The sequence below is a fragment of the Bombus affinis genome, chromosome 9 (assembly GCF_024516045.1).
Source record: "Bombus affinis isolate iyBomAffi1 chromosome 9, iyBomAffi1.2, whole genome shotgun sequence".
NCBI classification, from domain to species: Eukaryota; Metazoa; Arthropoda; class Insecta; order Hymenoptera; family Apidae; genus Bombus; species Bombus affinis.
Window position 1 is genome coordinate 12,923,477 of NC_066352.1, and position 19,963 is coordinate 12,943,439.

Below are 19,963 nucleotides of genomic sequence, written 5' to 3' on the forward strand. Positions count from 1 at the left end.
CTGTGACTTTCACCTCGCGTATCGAGTCTGCCTGCACTCGCATACTCGAGGAATTCGATAAATTATGCAACGCTACCGATCGCCACTGACTACATTTGCTGGCTAATCATCGATACGATCTTTCTTTTGGATTCTGTTTCGGTGGAACGTGGACTCGGTCTTGTGATCCCATTTTGGCCGCGATCGTTCGTGGATGGTCTTTACGTGTACACGAGACGAAGAGACGATTAAACGACCAGAAAGAAACTTATTTAGGGAGAACCGAAGCAAATCCGAAAAATACAAGATCGTCAAGAAGATACTAAAACCTTTGGGATACTATCATTTCGTTTGAAACTTTGTGGTGTAAAGAATATATATGTCGGAGATGAAAGAACATCAGGGTCTTTCTTTTGGAATTTTTGAGAAGATCCTCAATACTTTAGTCTAGACTTTTTAGTATGTACTTAAATAATAAAACTTAGAAGTAGTTGTTTGTGATTTAATCCAATTATGTTTGCCCGAGATTTATGACAGTAGACTTGAGCTCGAAGTGACACATCTGGTCGCTAAACGTAGCCACGGTCACGGGATGGACGTTTTTACCTAACAGAGGTATAGAGTAGTTGTATAGCTCTCCTTCAAAATATAGTTGACCCGAGAGGTATAGAGAGGTACAGAGAAAAGTACATGAGTTGAGTTCTACTTCTACTGTGGATGAGTAAGTTGAGTTCTACTTGTATTGTGGGCAAGTTGAGTTACACTTGAACAAGTAACACTGTGAACAAGTAAGTTCAGTTCGACTTGTACTTTGGAAGAAAACGCATTTGCTATCCTAAGAATTTAAGATTATTGTCATTAACATCTCGAGTATCTAATCGCCACGGTTAATTGTTAAATTCTATAATAATCATATTTGTACCATTAGCTATCATCTATATTGTATAATAACAATGACTGATCTAAATGAAGATTCGTTAAGCGCCCCTAATCCCAATGATAACTCGACGTATATATATGTCTTAATATTATTTGTATGTTAGAAGAACCTGGTGAATTACGAATAATACAAGTAAACCTTTTTTCATCTATATTGTTGCTTTTCCACGAGTTCAAGGTAAGCGTGACGCGATCAAGGTATCGCGGGCACGAACGTACAATTCTAATCTAATTTTTCATTCATTTATGTATAGTTGTATAGTTTCACCGAGAAGAGAACCAAGTTTCTGAGAAAAGTTAAACTATCGGTCGCAGGTAATTAGATGAACGAGAGGAAGCGAAGTAGGCGAAGAAAACGTTACATTGAACTTCCTTGCTTTCCATTATCTGCTGGAACATGCACGTTGGAAATTTCACTTTTACTCCGTTTAGCAGCAACTGTCGTATCTAACGTTCGGTAATTTGTCTTTCATAGTATTTTCTCACACGTATTCTCTTTGTTGTTTCACGTACTTTGTCACGCAGTGTTCTCCGGCCTTTTCTAGTTACTTTATCATCGATTTGTTACTTCACTTACATCCTATATACCTTACAACGTAAAAGACTAAATAAACTAAAATTTGCTAGAATCCTTCAACGAGTAAAGTAAGAGCTAATTCAACCGAGTGTCGTGATACTTTTGACCAACAGCGTATATATAATATTCCTATCATTTATCTATACTCAATTTGTTACTTCACTTACATCCTATATACCTTACAAAGTACAAGACTGAATAAATTAAAATGTGCAACGAGTAAAGTACGAGCTAATTCAAACGAGTGTCGTGATACTTTTGACCAACAGCGTATATATAATATTCCTATCATTTGTCTATGCTCTCTTATCTCTCTATAATCGGCTCTTGCCTATAATCGTATAAAATTTCAATATCATTTTTCAATGACAATGAAACAACTATAAAAACATGCTTCCTCGCGACCTCGAAAGAGGAAAAGTCTTTGCAGAGATGGTAAGATTCGATCAAGTAGAATTTTTATAGGAGACGAGAAGGAGCTCGAGGTAAATAAATGGCAAGGAAAGGAAGTTGTGATAGCGCAGGTAGTAGAGTAGTAGATGGTATCCGGTCGAGTGGAAGGTGAACACGAAGAGAGGCCACTCACCAACACTGAGAATAGTGGGCGATCAGCGAGGGGATGTTGTCGAACCTGTTCTCGCTGGTCTCCAAGCTCAGCTTCCCCTTGTTGGCTTGGATCAGGTAGTGCTCGATGTACGGTCCCTTTCCTGGTGGCAGCCGCACGGACAGGGCCATCGTGTCGCTCTGACTTGACTGGCGGACCACGAAGTTCTGGAAACATCAAGAGGAGATTAGAATTATACAAATTATTCAACGATTCAGGTGAAATTGCAGGATTTGGGTGATTTACGAATTATAAGAACGTCGAGTATTTATTATCGAGTATTTATGGCCAAAAGGTGCTGCTTTTTTGCGATTTGTATATTACACGTTATTTTTAAAAATATAGTTCTTACGTTTATAATTTTTCAAATATTGCTTATTCTTTTGTCGACAAATTGATATAGCGGAAGGAAGTAGCGAACGTAACGATGAAAAGTAAGAAATTGCGAAAATAACGGTACGCAGAAGAGACTGATTGTAACCTAGGAGACTTATTTTCTCGCAAATAATCAGCTTACATTCTATTTCCAGAGAGACGTATATTTAATTACGGGAAACCTTGGACTTTAACGAACACGGTTTCTTCAAACTCAAACATGTTTAGTAACAGAAACAACAGAAAATTAAATCGTTGGAAGTTGTTGAATCTTCGATAATACAAATTCGTTGAGTTGTAAAGTTTGTCATAGAAGAAAACCTACAAAGATAATCTAATAATCAGGTACTTGTTCTTAACGCGCGTACTGGATGCACATTTTCTTATCATATTATCATCTCGAATTAATGACATTCCTACGCTATTTAGAATCATCGCGAATGAAAAGTTTAACTATTAAAAATTAACTAACTGTTAAAAATATAAATTAAAATTTATAACTATCTCACGAGATACGATAAGTACATCCTCGTTGGGTTTTAGATTTTAAGGGTTAAAAGAAAATTGGAATCCTGCGCGAAAATAACGATACTCTTCTTGTCGCTCTATTTCCTCTCTTTCTATCATACTTAAACCTTTCTTTCCACGGAAATACGGTTGAGACAAAAAGGAAGAGCACAAAAGGCGAGAGACACTTATTATTATCCAGCGGTTTCCTCATTCCTATTACGCTCCATAAATTTCCTGCAAGCAGCCAAATCCTCGTGTCTCGGGGAAAGAATAACTGCTTTTGCTCGAGAGAAAAAGGAAACCGAGGCGAGACACCGCGTAGTGCCGCGACAGACAAAACACCTTGCATAATTCCGCGACATTTCCAGCCGGAAATCTACGTCCGCGTCGATAGAACGTCGACTTCTCGCGACTGACGTTTGGAAGAGCAAGAGAGGACAAAGCGGATAAGAAAGGCAGGAAGAGTTTCTTTATGCTCGACCCGTTTCCATCTGTGCTCATTTTCTTTCCTTTTTCGGTTGAACAAAAAACTCCCTCACAAAGGCACAGTTTGTTTTAATCTTAGAATCCGTGCTTTTCCCTTCCTTTCCGTTTCTTTTCTTCTCCTTTCTTTCTCTTTCCTTTTCTTCCCTGTTTTCGAGGGAAATGGAATCTGGGTGAAGCTGCAGGTTTGATTTCTTGGTTCGGGTATTTTTAATTCCGTTACGGTTCTCGAATTCCCCGTGTCCCAAGCTCTTAATGTTCCAAAGATTCTTAATGTTCTAAAGAAGATGCGTTGCCACGAATAAAATTGAAACGAAAGTGAAGAAATTTTTCCAACGATGGAAGACGTATTTTCAAAAATATTCTATAACTCGCTCGCAAAATTCCAATTGTTTCTTTCGCAGATTAAATCGATCCACATCTAAAATCTGGTTACCAGTTGTCAAATTAATTTCCAAGGAATTTTCAATCTCCATATCGTTACGATCTTCTCTCTCAAAATCGAACCAGCCTCAGAGATCCCACAAAAAGGAAAAGAGAGAAATACTTTCAAATATCCATTCTTTGCTTTTTTCTGAAACTTTAGCTCTCATTCCATTCTCAATCATATACTCGACAGTTGTATCCATCCACGAATCACCGCCAGTCGCGATAATTTCAACTCGGATCCCTCTCCACTCTTCGTTGTTGTGCCGTTTCGTGCAATCACGATCCGCGTTTCAACACGTCGGGGGTGGCGGTGTCTCGTCTATGGAGAAGTAATTGCGAGCCGTATTGTTTTTCGGTCCTGTGCCATTCGTCCGCGGCCGCGAGGGTAGCCGGGGGACGATTAACAAAGCTAGAAAACAATGAGTCAGTGGGAAAACAATGCCGCCACAATGGCACGGCTCGTTCGCTGCCGTTCCACCCCCGCTGATTACAAGTTCCGCGCCAAGCCCCCACGCTTTTCCATTATTCGACGGAAAACAGAGCTGGAAAAAATACCGCTAGCTACTGGAGAAATCACTGGAAAGTGACCGAGCACGGGACTTGTCCTTTTCAATATGAAACATCCATCGGGGTAGATCTCGTGGATGTCGTCGAAGGATTGACGATTCTACGATTTTTCATCGGTCTTCAACGATCAAAACAAGGGTTCACATCAAATAAACAAGGGTTGTTATCTTTGTTTATCGCCTTTGTATTTCTTGGAGCAGATTTATGAATCATTGTTCATTTTAGTCTTCTTCCTTTATTTTGGTGTACCAGTATTTAAGATCAAAATATCGATATTTTCGTAAATATTTAATTATCATAGATAGTCGTGTCAGTCGTCGATTTATAAATAATTACAATTCATTTTTTTAGGTAGTTCTGTATAGAAAATTGAGATATAGATATACTTGGATAGATAGCGAATTGAAATATAGCTGTGAGCAATAAACTAGGATAGTAAGGGACTGTATTAAGCGTGTAACATACACAAGAAGTTTGTAACAGCCATAAGTCTCGGTCGAATAAACGAATGCAACAGGATACGATACAACGGTAGTTGATTTTCTAATCGAAACAAATGGAAAATAAAATACCGAACAGCATATTGCTTCCATTATCTTTCGATCTATACGACGAAGAAAAAACGTTGCTTGTATTGGATCTCAGTTTAAAGAAACAGCCACTAAGAGGGAATATCTGGCGAAGAAATTAATTTGATACGCAAACCACTTAATAATACCGAACAATATCAAGGAAAAGAAAAATGTCGACGCAGAAAGAAATTGCCATCTTCTCGTCTCAAGTTTCGCCATACTCAAAGCGAGGTAAATTAATTAGATTCAACGGTTCATGGAACTTTCTCCGACGGAGAGTACACCGGGGACCAATCGATCCTGTGTTAAAAGAGACGCTCGACCTGGTCTCGATTCACCGTTTTCCTCATTGCGATTCTTATCACCGTTCGAGTCGTTACTCCATCTTGACCCGATCCTCAATTTTTTCACGAGTCTTTATCTATTCTTGATCTCGTTCCGCTGAGCATAAAGCCAGCGATATGAAAGGCTTGACCCTGCTTCCATATAGGCTTTATCACGGGCAAACCTCGATTCCATCTTGATACAATTCCAAGAGGATCTTGACCTCGCTGCTTTCGCCTCTTTGGCCCCTTCCTCTGGTCTAGTCTAGTCTCGAGCTCCAGCTGCAGCTCCTCCTCGAGCGATCTTTCGTTCGTCTTGACACGGTCTCCAAAAGTAATTCAAAAGTTATTACTTTTGGTAGATGCAGTTAAGCAATCTCTGTCCAACCTCTGAGAGGAGATCTTAACGATCTCGTTAAAAAAGTGGAAGTTGCCAGGGGGAAGATCATCGTTTAAATTATAAAAGAAGTAGTTCGGACGACTCTTTGTACGACGATAGGCTGTATATATAGCGATTAACCCTTAACTTTTAATTGTGAATATCAGTCGGCAGTTCCAATTTATTCTCATCATATTTGGACTTGCAAGTTTTTAAGTGTCACGTTTGAAATACTACAGTGACGCGTAAATAATAATATCAAAGTCATTCAAATAATTTTGATTAAAATATTTATATTAACACTTTACCGACCGCTAACGGTTCAACAGCATACGCACGTCCGACCGGCAGCTCAGGCGCAGATTCTCCCTGGCGCCGGCTCTCTTTCGGTTCAGACTCTCTAATGCCATTCTTTTCGTTCATCACGAACGGTAAGTTTTTCAAATTGGTATAAAACCGTGGGAGCTTACGAGGCAACGCAACTGACGCAACTAAGCAAGGTACCTTAGTACTAAATAACAAATTACTGCTCAAATAATGAGAAAGATTGTGAATAAGCGTCGGCGACAAGAAACCGATTAATCGGCTATCGGTCGGTAAGCGTCGGCGACGAAAAACCGATTACTCGGCTATCGGTCGGTAAGCGTCGGCGACGAGAAACCGATTACTCGGCTATCGGTCGGTAAGCGTCGGCGACGAGAAACCGATTACTCGGCTATCGGTCGGTAAGCGTTGGCGACGAGAAACCGATTAATCGGCTATCGGTCGGTAAGCGTCGGCGACGAGAAACCGATTACTCGGCTATCGGTCGGTAAGCATCGGCGACGAGAAACCGATTAATCGGCTGTCGGTCGGTAAAGTGTTAATTATAATTGAGTAATGTGTAGAATTTTTTGAAACGCACATCGGTGGTGCTTGAGAGACACACTTGAAGCGTTAAGGGTTAATTGTTAACCATTTCAATGAAAAGAATTCTCATAAATTCTAATAAATACCAATACTTGCATGAACATGAAAAAGATCTTCAACCAACAACGCGTTCTTCGCTTTGATGAACCAGTATCTTCATAACACTTTTAGTCGTCTCGTAATACGCAAGAGATTCTAAATTAAACGCATCGATGCCTCTGATAATTAACGCGTTTGTTAAATCAATCAAATAATCCTATAGCTGGTTGAATATTGCTAACATTAAAGAATTATTATCTTAATAGAGAAGATAATTTTCCAAGAATTAGTAAAAGGTCTATACTTGCAGAGTATCCAGGCGTATTCGAAATCAGCGTCGCGACGTCGAGCACCAGGCATTGACACGATTTTCCATTTGGGACCCAGTCGCCTCGACTTCTATTCTTCTTCGCGTGTCAGATAAGACCCATGCACGGCTCGTCGCGATTGTTCCTGCGGCGGCCAAGAGAGATAGCCGCCATGGAAACAATGCTCCTCGCCGAGAAGTGGAAAGCGGGTACGGATTGCGTAGATGGAGAAGTTTGATCGGTTCTTATCTAACACAACCGGAAGAACGGGAGTCCAGCTGGCTGGTGCGTCCGATGGGAAACTGTGTCGACGTTATATGCGCATTAACGACGTTGTTTTAGTATTATCTAACTTTATCGCGATTCCGGTATATGGAATATCTAATTAAAAAGTAGTCGGACTGCAAGCACAGGGCAGATGATAAAAATGTGAAAAATATCGTACGTTTAGGTATGCGTTACCGGTTGTTCTAGTATTAGTGTCAGTGTTTCAACGAAAAGGTATCACGACAAAATTCTACGCTCTATTAATTCTTTGGCAGCGTAACAAAATTACGAGGACTTGAGAATGAACGGTCTAGATGATCATTAATTCTCTATCCTTGACGCTTCTTGCGTTTCTGGTATCGAATATGAAAAAGCAAAATACATACTTCCAACGTACTTGTAAGCACCGGATCAACAATTGCGTCACGTGTAACGATATTCAAATTGTCAAATTTGTAGTACTATATTTTACAGTTTGCTCGGGTCTGCCTCGGATCTGTGTAGTCGGTCGAAGGTCTAAAATCCGCTACTTGAATAAATGTCAGAACTAGTTGAAGAGGTCGTGCCAAACATAGCCATTGTGTTGCTCTTCGTCTATTCGACCTAGCTCGGATAATGTATGGTACTCGAAAAGATCAGCTACTTTGTCACGCGACAAATGCTCGTGCCACGTGCGTTTTCAGCGCGAACAAACGTTGAAATCGGGCAAAAAGCAGGCAACGCTGGAGGAAAATCCCTGGCGAGAGGAACCACGCTAACAACGCCACTTGTTATGCGTATTTTCTGGCAGACCACGGGCTGGAACGTTGCCAGCAGCTTAGGCAGTCGTATTTCGTCGAGGCAACGTCTGCCGTTTGCATTTACCGCATATTAAGCCGAGCCGGCTGCAACGGTTGCTTGCCAAACGGTCGATGCATTCGCAGACACTTTGGCCACGGCTGATCTGGCGGCCATCTACGCCAGCATGCTTATTACACCGTACAAGGGTTGTTAATTACACCCCCGTGTGTTTTATTGGGTAGACAGTTCGAACGAAATTGGGAAATTGGTGTTCGAGCGAGGTGGAAAGGATTTAATGAGGTGGTTTATAAAGGAGAGGCAGTTTAGCGGTTGCAGGATTGAAAAGGAGTGAGAAACGAGTTCCATGTCCGAGGATTTCAATGGAAGAAGATATTTTCTTGTGTGTCGGAATTTTAGAAAATAAAAGATCGAATGTGCAAAGGATGATGTCCGTGAAGTTTAAAGAAAAAGTGGTAGGAGAAACGGGAGAAACAAGTGACTCGCGTCTTGCGACGCTTGAAAATTTAGATATACGCGATTCTCTTAGATAAGCTGAACCGTAACCTCTTTTTGTTGCTTTAACAAGCTCGCTTATCGTAGGAAAATCTACGATTTGGAGAAATCGAAAAATTGCAAAAATCTGACGTCTTTCATTCAACGAACACAAGTAATAAATAACTTTCAAAAATATTGAAATCTCTATGTAAATCGTTCTTCGGTGAAACTATCCGTAAAAGAGCGTTACGCAAGTCGAAGCAGCGAGAAAAGAAAACGAGTATATATATTTTAAATTCCCCTAACCTTCCTCTGCCATCGCTGTTTCCATTATCGAATAGCATTGAAAGGAAAAAATCCCGCTTTTATTAAGCGTTATAGATCATCAACGAGCAACGTTAAAGCGAGAAGATACTCTGGCATAAATTCTCCTCGTAAATAAAACGAACAGATCCTAGGCCGCCATTCATTCCCATGGTCGAACAATGCGAGACGGCGAAAAATATTCGTGGAATCAGTGACCGATCAAAGCGTCGGAAAAGCCTGCAGGCTCGAGGCAGTAGTTTTTCCTGTAAACAAAAAAACGCCGGTCGAACAATCGCTCGCGAGATATTTCATACTCTTTGTTTCGTCCGGAGCTGATTTAATGGCGGCGCTCTCCCTTCGTGGCTACTTGAACAGCTTCTTCACTCGCTGTTCGTTGTACGCGATGCGCCCCTTTTCCCCGTTGTCTCTTGTTACGTAAATGCATCATCGACAATGCGAGTTATAAATTTTCCGTAAACTTGTTCATCGTAGTATCGCGAAGATAGATCGGCGACTAAACTTGAAAATATTGGGCGGCGGATTTTCGAAAGAAAAGATTGCGAAAAAGGGAAGCACCAAAGTTGGTTTCGCGTATCGCGAGCTATGTATCGCGAGCTACGTATCGCTCGTTCCTGCGTGGATCACCTGTGTCGATCGCTCTTTCATCTGGCAAAATTATCGCCGGCGGCTGAAGTTGTTGGGAAACCAGCAGACGTCGAAATCAGTACCGCGATGCTGTATCTTTTGAAAATCGGCGTGTATCGTGCGAAAGGATACATTGGTATACACGTGTAGTGTATATTGGGTGTCTATTATACGCGTACCGCGATACACGTGCCGCCGCGTGAAACTAGTTTAGCCTTCTATAGATCTGGCTGATTTTAACGCTGCTGTATTTCTCCGGTCTGTGCAATTTGGAACGTACGTTACATTTTGATAGACGTTATTAGAATATACTAGCTATCAAATAGCAAAAAGATCATACGAGTTAGTATAGAATATAATAGTTATTAAGTATTTTATCACTCGGTGTAATTTTCGTAGCTTTCATTTTTGTGTATTTCACGCTTTTTTACTGAACGAATAGCTGAAAAAAAGAAGATACCCGAGGAGATACAAAGCGAAGAGGAAGCGAGGAGAGCAGCAGAGTTAAAGCTATTTGAATTTTTTAAATCTCCACGACACGTCCTAGCGAAACCTTCACGACCGATTAAAAATACTCGTAGCAAGGAAGATCGATAGGAAAAGCCGAGTACGATAATGCGATAGTTTTCATCGAAGAAACAGCTTTCCAACGGGGCGATAAATGAAATTCTCTCGCATCGGAAACTCTAAGAGGTTGGTGCAGCAGCACTCGAGAGCTTTCCACGACGCTACGCTTTTAACCCCCTGCTCGGAACGCCCGTGTACCTTCCGTGGAAAACTTCCTGGTCGGTCAACAAGAGAGAAATACAAAACGAGAGATAAAGCCAAGGCAGACTTTGCCCAGCTTGCAATTTTCTTACGGCTAATCGATTCGTTTAAGTGCACTCACCCCTTCCTCTTTGCCTTGCAACAAGTGGAAAGCGCCGGCTCTTTGGATGCCAGGAAGGAACCAAATCGGATGCGAGCGTATAAGCCTCTCGATCAGAGTGATGTCGCACGCGACCTCGCTGCCAGAATCTTCCGTCGAGCTCGAAGATCCACCCGAGGTGGCCGACCCTTCCGAGGAAAGCGACTCCTCGCTCTGAAACATAAAATTAATCGGTTAACATTTCCGTCAACACCTGCGCGTTTCAAGACAGAGAGCGAACTTTCTCAGACCGCGCACCATCAATGTCATTTAACGATACATCAAGTTGGCTTATCGCTTTTATCGTTCTACGAATTTTGGAAGACCAATAAGAGCACAGATACCCCACCTCATTCCTCTTTGTTAAATAAAATGGCATACGAGTTTCCTCCTACAGCTGTTGTCGAATCTTAACTTGAGACATTCTTCTTTATTTCGTGTAATTGAATAGTTGGTCGCGAGACTTTGAAAAATGGTGACGATAAAGGCTCTTGCACGTTCACTTCAATGGCACATATTATACGTACGTCTGTTACGTATAAACCGATGTGTTACAATTTGAGTACGCCTCGATCGACATGTAGCGGTACATGAGTAGAGGACAATTCAAATCATGTTGTTGTTTTGCCTCGGAGTATCAAGATCGTTGGGATACATGTAATGTAAGAATAAATAAACCCCGGGCAACGTGCAACCGTCGAACGAAGAGAAATTTGAATTTTCCGACTCCGCCTCGACCAGTATAAATAAACGGACGCAACCGAAAAGAGTTCAGTATCGACGAGCTATCTAAGAATTATCAAGAGTTATCTACCGAGTTATCGACGAGTATCTAGCGAGCATTTATCGAGTATTAATTAGCAATTTTACTTTGCGATTTATACACTGTTCGAGCGACTCAGCGAATATAGTCTGTATATTTATTTATTATTTTAAATATATTCGATGGTTTCGACAACAAGCAATAACATCCAATAAATCTCACGAACAAACATTCTCTATACGAGTGCTCTACAGATATTTACATATCATCGGATATATGCGAAAGTTTCTTCGATTGATTAAAACCTTGCGTTATCAGCATCGTCGCAACGATCGTTTCTCTCGCTTAAATACTAGCAACGCGTATTAACGAAACAAATTATTCGTTTCGGAAAGCCGAAACCACCTTTCTACCCAGCTGTATATGCTTCTCACTCGTAATTGCCATTTTACGATTTTCCTAATGGAATCATTACGAGCGTTGCTGGTATCCCCGCGGGAAGCCAGGGCTACGATATTCGCTTATTTCGTTCGTAGCTCGACGACGATAATCGTCGCGGAAACAAAGAGGACAATTAAAAGTGGCGCAGATACGGGGAAGCGTTCTGCACAAGAAAAACGAGAGAGTAAAAAAGAGGAAAAAGGAAGTGTGTAACAGTAGACGGATGGAAAAAAAGTCGGAGGAACGATTAAACGAGCAGCGAATAAAGGTTGGGGCGAGCATTGGCTGCAAATTGAGATAACCGGTGAACCCGTTCGTTCTGCACCCTGCGTGGCGTCGGTATAATACCGCATTAGAGTGTATTGTATGACGATCAGGTAGGATTTACACCCTCGGAATTGCGGCTTAAGGGCCAGAGATTTCCATATTCGCGGCGTCGCGTCGCCCGCCAGCGAATCGTGACTTTGTCCAGTCGTTCTTCGTGCTCGTGTTGGAATTGGCCGGCGCGAGGTTTTACGGTGGTCGAAAGGAACCATGGGGACCGAGATTAAGCAATGAAGTGGAATTAACGGAGCAAAACGCGCCAGACGTTTGGGAAATTATACCGTGCATGGTTTATATGTTGTGCGTATTCAGGCTGATGTTACGTTTATGATACTTTTAGATGTTATTCCTAAGAATAGAATATCCAAGTGCTCGTTATACATCGGATTACGTGGTCCGAAAAGATTCTTTCGCTTTATAAGGAAGTAATGGACGACATTTTCCGTTTTATATTATTTTATCGATTTACGTGTGATCCATTTTGTTTTATCGAGATAAAAATCACAACGTTTGATAGAATAGGTTTCATGTTTGTATAAAGATGCGTTGTCGTAGAAAACGTGTCTGTTAAAGACACTTTCCGGACGATCTAATAATATATTCGTACTTGGAATTTTATTATTATATAATTACGTTGAAAGGGTAGAATTGTCGCTAATTGGGAAACGAAACGAGCAATATGAAATGAGAGATGCGGCAAATGCGTATATCGATAAAAAGCTTCCGATATTTTTGTCAGCGTGCTCTTTCATTCTGCAACAAATTCGTCGGCCAACGAGTTAATGAATCTAAAAAGATCGTACGAATCTCAGTTTCCTAATAATCTGAATCTCAACATACACCCCGTGGCCACGTTGCAATCCATAAATAATCACTAAACGATACTCGAACGTTAAACGATCGCAATCATGCTAGCTCGTGTCGTAATAAATCAAGGCAGGCGTCGATTAAACTTCTCCCACCTCTTATCCGATTCTGTCGCCCCGAATAATCCCACGATTCCCCTAAATACCCTGTAAAAAGTAGAGAAGGGTCGCGAACCCAAACGAAATCGGTCTCATTTCCAGTGACGCGAATTAGACGTTTGACGAATCGTAGAAAAACGTTGGCTGGAAAAGCCGACGATTGTAAAAATCTAGTCCAATCGATCAGCATCGATCAAAGTGTCTTACCAGGTGGAGGACGTGCGATTTATTCAAGCAACTAAATGTATTCCTCTGTAGCTAATCGTTCGCGATTATCTCGGATAGAATCTGTAATATTTGAAATATTTGTTACAAGCATACGTTTCGCAAAGTTCACGGTCTTCTTCTATTTTTTTTTCTTCTTTCTCTCTTTCAAATTGGTACGGGAACAGGTTTCGCAGTTACGCTGAAACGACGGTAATTTAACCGAGTGTTTCTGCATCGCGCTAGAATTTCCCAACAAGAGGCTTTTCTATTCAAGTGCGAAGGTTTTGCTCCGGTTGGCTTCGTTTGTGGAAAGGGTTCAACGCTGTAACACCGTGGAATTGCCTTCGTTACCAGCGATTCACGATCCCACCGATACGCGTTTCGTTTAAGGATAATAATTTGTGAAAATTAAAACACGTTCGCCACACGCGTCTGCCTTTGCGCTCGGAGAAACGCTTTTTATTCTCCGTTACGTCATCCTATTAACGCAAGCAAATTGAACGAAACAATGGGAAAAATGTTTGATAGGACAATGATAAAAAGTTTGACGCGACAACGAGGGAAGATTGATCTGTCTTTTAACTCTTTATTTCGTTCCTGTTTCCATCGAAAGTATCACGAACATGAACGCGCTCGTACGACCTATCAATTTGTATCATTCACGAGAGCTTTCAATCAGACCGAGTTTCGAAAATAATGAAAAAGATAACGAGAAACAATTCTATCCAGGCGCTTGCCACGAGTTTCAGACCGACACATCGCAAACATCGATCACTTGCGTTTCTCAATTTTTCCGGCAACCCTATTTTTTCACTGCGGTGGCGCATGAGGACACGACGGGGATCCGAAGAGGATTCGCGAAGGGGTTCGCCGCGTACTGGAGTTTCGAGTGTAATTTAATTTGAAATGCAGACTGACACAACGGCGTTTCAGGTTAAATGGATTAAACGAGGACGTGCGACGCGTGTTAAACACCCTCGCAGCCAATTACGAATCCCTTAATTACGAGCCGCCGAAAGTATTCCACAGTCGTTGCAATTTTCCGATCACACGATTGCTTGCGTCATTTCGTGCGCCGAAATTACGAAATTTCATTACAGCACATTAATTCGTTGTAACACAAGATACTAATTATTTTCCGAATATTTTACTAACATCGTACCCCTCGGAAAAACTGGACCTTCAGTATTCCGTTGAATGGTTCGAAGATATCCGATCATTTTTAACAGGATATGTTTCAATTACAAAATTAAAAATCGAAAACGTAAATACGACGTAATTCGTTTATAAACAAAGCGTAAAATGTTGAGGTCCATGTCCAAGAGACTGGCAATTCGAACAACGAGTTATCAATTAACTAAACAACGCACTTATGTGATTTTAGTAAAGTAAATCTCAAGTATCAAAATACCAAAATGCGTCAAACCATTCAAAAGATATTGCCAATTATTAAAAAGCAATCATTTTCACATAAGAAAAAAAAAAAAAAAGAAAAATGATGCGGTGTGAATAAAATCAAAGATCTCGTTACGAGTACCAACTCTTTCATCTCGTCGTTGGCAAACTATACGACCATTAGTGAAGACCTTCGAACGTCAACGCGATTATTAAGCAAGAAGGAAGATCTCTTACTCACCTGTACATGATGTAGCTGCGTGAGCTGATGATGCTGCAGCGGATTTGGCGGAGGCGTGCTCGGCGAGCTGACAACCTGAACGGTTCCATGCTGCTGCAGATACGGTTCCAGGAAGACATCGCTCCTACGAACAGAGAAAATAGACCGTCTCCGTTTAGTCTCGTTTCGTTAATTAGCCTCCTTCTGTCAGACGTCCGCTAGAATTCGCCTGGACAAATAAGTAACGCGATTTCGAGCCGCTTTCACGCGGTTAGAAAGACTATTAGCATTCCGTACGTACATCGCGTCGTCGTTGTACGACTATAATTAACAACTTTCAGTTTGTTCAAATTGCATGGATCGCATCTGTGGACTCGTTTCAATATGGCACGTTGTACGATACTGATTGTTAGTTTTGTAAATCTCCCAGATTGTATGACATAAATAGACGCGATGGGTTGGTAACATTCCTGTTCCGTTACATCAAGCAACTGTTAAGCGTGGTACAGCCACGGCATTTTCTCAATAAACTTCCTTCGACAGAATTCTTGGAAATTCATCGCGAGGAATTATTACACGGAGTATCTCGTTTTAATTCGTCGATGCAATCGTTTAGAAAAATGTATGAAACGGAGCAATCTGTATAAGATCCATCCTGTTTACGCGTCGATCTGTCTCCTGTTTTTCACTCGACGTCCCCATCGTTAATCCACATCATTGGAAAAATAAATCCAAATCCTCTGATCGCGCGAGAAACGTCTTCTTGAATGCACGTAAAGCTCGTCTTTACGATCGTCGTTCCATTCACCCGGTAAATACTATATTTTCTTGCGTTCCATTTCCCCACCAAAAACCTTCTAACGTAGAATGGCGAAAGAGGAAGCGGAGGCAAACATAAAAATGCCCTGCAATCGTCCAATTTTGTATGGTGAAGCGATGGTACATGGCTAGAGAATTCTCGTTACCTGCGCCATTGCACTGCTGCAGGTAATCGCTTAGAAACTCACGAGTAAATTCTCCGCATCGGGGCGCCTCCTCTCTGAGGGGACAATACACGCTTTGTAAACAGACCTCTGTACCCTAGCGTAATTTCCGCCGAGCTGATTCAGAGAAACCGCGGTCTCTGTGACGAGAACAGACCTAATTGATCCCGGGATTCCTCCCTTAGGGATCATCGTTGAAACGAAGATAGGATTTTAGAGAAATTCGAACAAATTTGAAGTTTCGTGGTTTCGAGGATTACGTAAATCTTCGTCTATTTCTTTTTTCTTGCGAATTTGTTAGAGTTAAATGGGTCGAGTAGATTTAAGTAGCTTCGGCGATTTTGCTTTGAGCTTCGAACTCTTGGTTAGTAGGTGAAAGGTATTTTGATACGCGTAGCATCCAAGAAGATTGATTTGCTAACGCTGACTAAAAGTTACGAGACATTTTTAATTATTAAACGAGACTGATACTTATTGATCGCGTGTATTATAAGAAAAATTAAATTACGCTACGTTTTGAAAATTTTATCACAGATCGATTGCATTAAATTTTACGTTTCAAGTCGACGAGTTCGTTAACTATAGGAAGTTACAGACGGAATGAACGTGGCAAACCATCGATCGAACCATCGTCTTAGCGTTCGTCGAGCTTAACAAGCGTCCACGAGACATCGTAGCATCTCGAAATTAACGTCGACTTAACGAAGCCTCCGGTATCCGCTAATTATACCGATAATCCGTACTCGTGTAAAGAGATTCGAAGCCCACCGGTACCGACGGTGCTCCGACTCTTAATTAATGATCTCATTAGAGTCCGAAAAGTCCCCTAATGACCTATCTTACAGCCACGTCCAACCCTTATCCTCCCACAACCCTTTCGATTCTCTTCCTACGCTCTTTTTTAACGTTTCTAAGTTTTTCTCGCCCGTCTCGTATTCTTTCCCTCTCTCTCCTTACAGTTTCATCAATTTGTTTATCACCTGCTCCGTGAGTCGAGGTCAGCTGTCTCGGACAAAGAAACCAGTGTGTGTATGCGTTCTCCGGCGAATGGGAACGACGTATCGCGTTGCGTATCGCAAGCTAATTACGCCACGTAGTAGTCACCACGCGTCAGAATCTACAGAGTAAGTGGCGCGTTACGCGGAAACGCTAGGCGTTAGATTAACGATGCAGCTTTTTATGCGTCCTACAGTATTTACGCAGTTCCTGGGAAGCTTCGAGTACCAGGGCTTTACCATTAGTAGCTTTGAGCGCAGATGCTTGACCATAGTTACCAGTGGAAAGTTGAAATCTTTTACAGGAATTCCAGGATGTCTACGTTGATACGACGTTTGTTATAATTCGATGTATCGGTGCATCGACGAGCTTCCAGTTCGTTTCCATAACTTTTTCGAAGCGTTTGTTCGAAGCAATTTTCTCGCGTTACAATTTTTAATACCAGTAGGCTTTTTCGCGAGGGAATAATCGTCGGAGTTACGCGAACCATTTAACCGCGAGCTGCACGCTTCACAAACGGTATTATTTCGAGCAAACTTTGTCGCAATTCCCGAGCTGAATATCGAATGAAGGGGCGTTGACGTATGCAAAGTCGCCGGCTAACACCCCCTACACGTTCGGCGCTCTATTGTCCTCTGCGTTTGACAGTTAGACGGCTTGTCTCGGACCTTGTCTGCCCCAAACTATCGCGTTCGTACTCCAACATCGCTCTCGGGACCGTATACGGATCTCTGTGAGGGAGCTGGAGAAATTTTCGTTGCGTTTCGATCGATCTAGAAGAGGACAAACGCTTGACAACGGCAACGGATACGAACCGAGGAGTCAAAGTAGCAAATGGCGCAAGTGGCGCAAGTGTCAGAGGTGAAGATTTTTCGCATGGCTTCGAGTTGAGAATCGTAGCGATCCGAGTTAAGATTCTTTCAATTCCTGCAAGTATCGTTCCTTTATACGTACGTTTTCGCGTCTTGAAAAAAGTATAATGAATTTTTCAAACAATAAACGCGGAATACCGTTTATCGAAAAATAACGATGAACTAACTCACGCAACTATGATTTTCAGTCAGTATGTTTGTGAATTTTTACATCTACTTATGCTATTTTGTTTGTTTTTGTATTATTGTTTTGTATGTGTCCTGATTTTTAGAAACTTCAACGACTGCTGTCGAAAACTTTGTTAATAAACAATTTTAATTTATAGCGTGGTATTAATCGAGCTGTGATTAATTAAGCTGATTGCACTTTTACCTCTTCCGATCACAACGAAATTGAGATTTAGCATTTCAATTGTCTGGCGACAGTCTTCGAGAGTGAAATAAATGATTGTAGCACTCGCACTTTATCAATGAGATTTATATCCTTCTCCGCTAAAGAAGCAGTTTTTCATGTTTTTGGCAGCCACGTCGTTTATCACTTGCACGCTATAACTATCGGAGACGCGATAGCAATTGTAACCGATGATACAGCAAATTTGAACGAACAAATGACGACTTTATCGATGTAGACGCTCTATGATCATAGAACGCTTCAAGTGCTCATAGAAGAAATAAATGGTCAGGCAGAGTTCGATTTAATGAAATGAAACGAGCTCGAGATGATTACTAGTGCACGATAATTGCTCGCTCTTGGTATTGATACAGGTTCGAAGTTCCAATCGTTTCTAGCGATCTCAATTATACAAGATGATTCTAAAGTTCAGAATTCTTCACGTAGCGTTTGTAACAGATCAAGCGGAACTGCGATACTTTCTTAAAATTATCAGATTAAATGTACCATTTTTTTCGAAGATATTAATTACATCGATAATGCTCGGACTACGTCGATAGTTCGACAACTGCATTTGACGTGTCTCTATTAATTCTTAACGGTCGATAATTATCGAACCGCAAACGGATACTAATTATGCATAGCGACGAACAAAGATATTCATACAACTCAAATTTTGCTATTACGATTCCTCGTGCAATTTTATAGATGACATCCCTTCGAATATTATAACGAGAACTTTGGGTATTTCGCATATTTTTGCATATTACGTACATCCTGTTAATAGTAATTATTTAATTACAAGGATATTTAAGTTTGCAAAAACGCGTAAAATCTACATAATATACAGAAACACACAAAGCATTGCAGGTAAAATATTTACTCAACGTGAAATTTAATAGACTACAAGTTTTTGCTTACTTCGTTATATTCGTAAACGCGCGAATTTGCATAAACGTGCACGCAATGTTCCCACGGTAAACGAATTGAAATATAATAATTTAACAGTAATATCTTCAGAGCGCAGCCTTCTAACCTTTTAAGGTTAATTAGTACGACAAACAGACCTCCTTTTTGTACTTAGTCTAATTGCCAGCCTGTTTCAAAAATTCATCCATCATTCGCTGATCCGTGAAATCCAGTCACCATCTGTCCATGGTTCGGCAATTAAAAGCTGGTCTTTCGGAGCATAAATCATCGTCGAGGAAACTGCGTTGACGTTCGTCCGTTCTATATTTTATTTTTCTTTCGTCGAGCATCAAGAGACGATTTGTTACGTCGCGACGCGACGTATCGATTTTTCCGCCGCAGCGATATCTGCCGGACGTCATTGATTAATTTTACGCCGTGGATTAATTGACTGCTCGAAGAGTTTTCAGTCGCACGCGCCGCCACGTTCCTGCTTCCGAAACACAAACACACACAGGTGTATCGATTTAATTAGACAGGAAACATGCGCCGAAAAAGCCGGTCGGTCAACGTATACGGAAGTACCCGAGGTTTTCCGCTCGCGTGATTTAATTGGCAAATCAGCTCCGACTATTTTTAGATACTGGTGAAACACATGAAACATTCATGCGGTAGAATATTTAACTTGCCAGTTTTTAGATCATTTGGTAGTTTTCAACGAGTCTGCAAGAACTATCGTGCGAGAGACATAAACAATTTCTGAAATTCCCTTCTATCGCTCAGCATCCAAGCCTGATCCTAAACAAACCCACGATAACGTCTATGACGATGATTTATCATCGACTGGGAACTAAAAAACGAAGCCAAACAAATAATTCTTCGAACGAAAAGCACCTTTCCCTTTCTTAGCAAATGTCAGAAACCTTACGTATAAAGACTTGTACCAGTTGCTAGAACAGTCGATCTGAAAATAACAAAGGGCCAACGACGCGGAAGTTACGTTCCTGATTCGGGCACCAGGAACGTGTTCGTCGTCTGCGGGATCCGACGGGGGTTGCCATGACGACTGGGGAGGTTCTCAACACGTGGTCCAGCAACGGCCTC

General features: G+C 41.3%; 1 protein-coding gene across 15 annotated transcripts in view; it reads right to left on the bottom strand.

The window, feature by feature from the left end:
* The window catches only part of LOC126920653 (protein sprint), a 156,374-nt gene that overhangs the window by 19,588 nt on the left and 116,823 nt on the right, over positions 1-19,963 (bottom strand). For 14 of the 15 annotated variants that reach the window (XM_050731325.1, XM_050731324.1, XM_050731338.1 and 11 more), the window contains 3 exons: positions 14,730-14,853; positions 10,376-10,567; positions 2,082-2,266 (listed from right to left, as the gene is read on the bottom strand). In XM_050731325.1, coding sequence (XP_050587282.1) covers positions 2,082-2,266; positions 10,376-10,567; positions 14,730-14,853 — 501 coding nt within the window. Of the gene's footprint in view, positions 1-2,081; positions 2,267-10,375; positions 10,568-10,742; positions 10,891-14,729; positions 14,854-19,963 lie in introns of those variants that run through there. The other variant, XM_050731337.1, reaches the window with a different exon arrangement.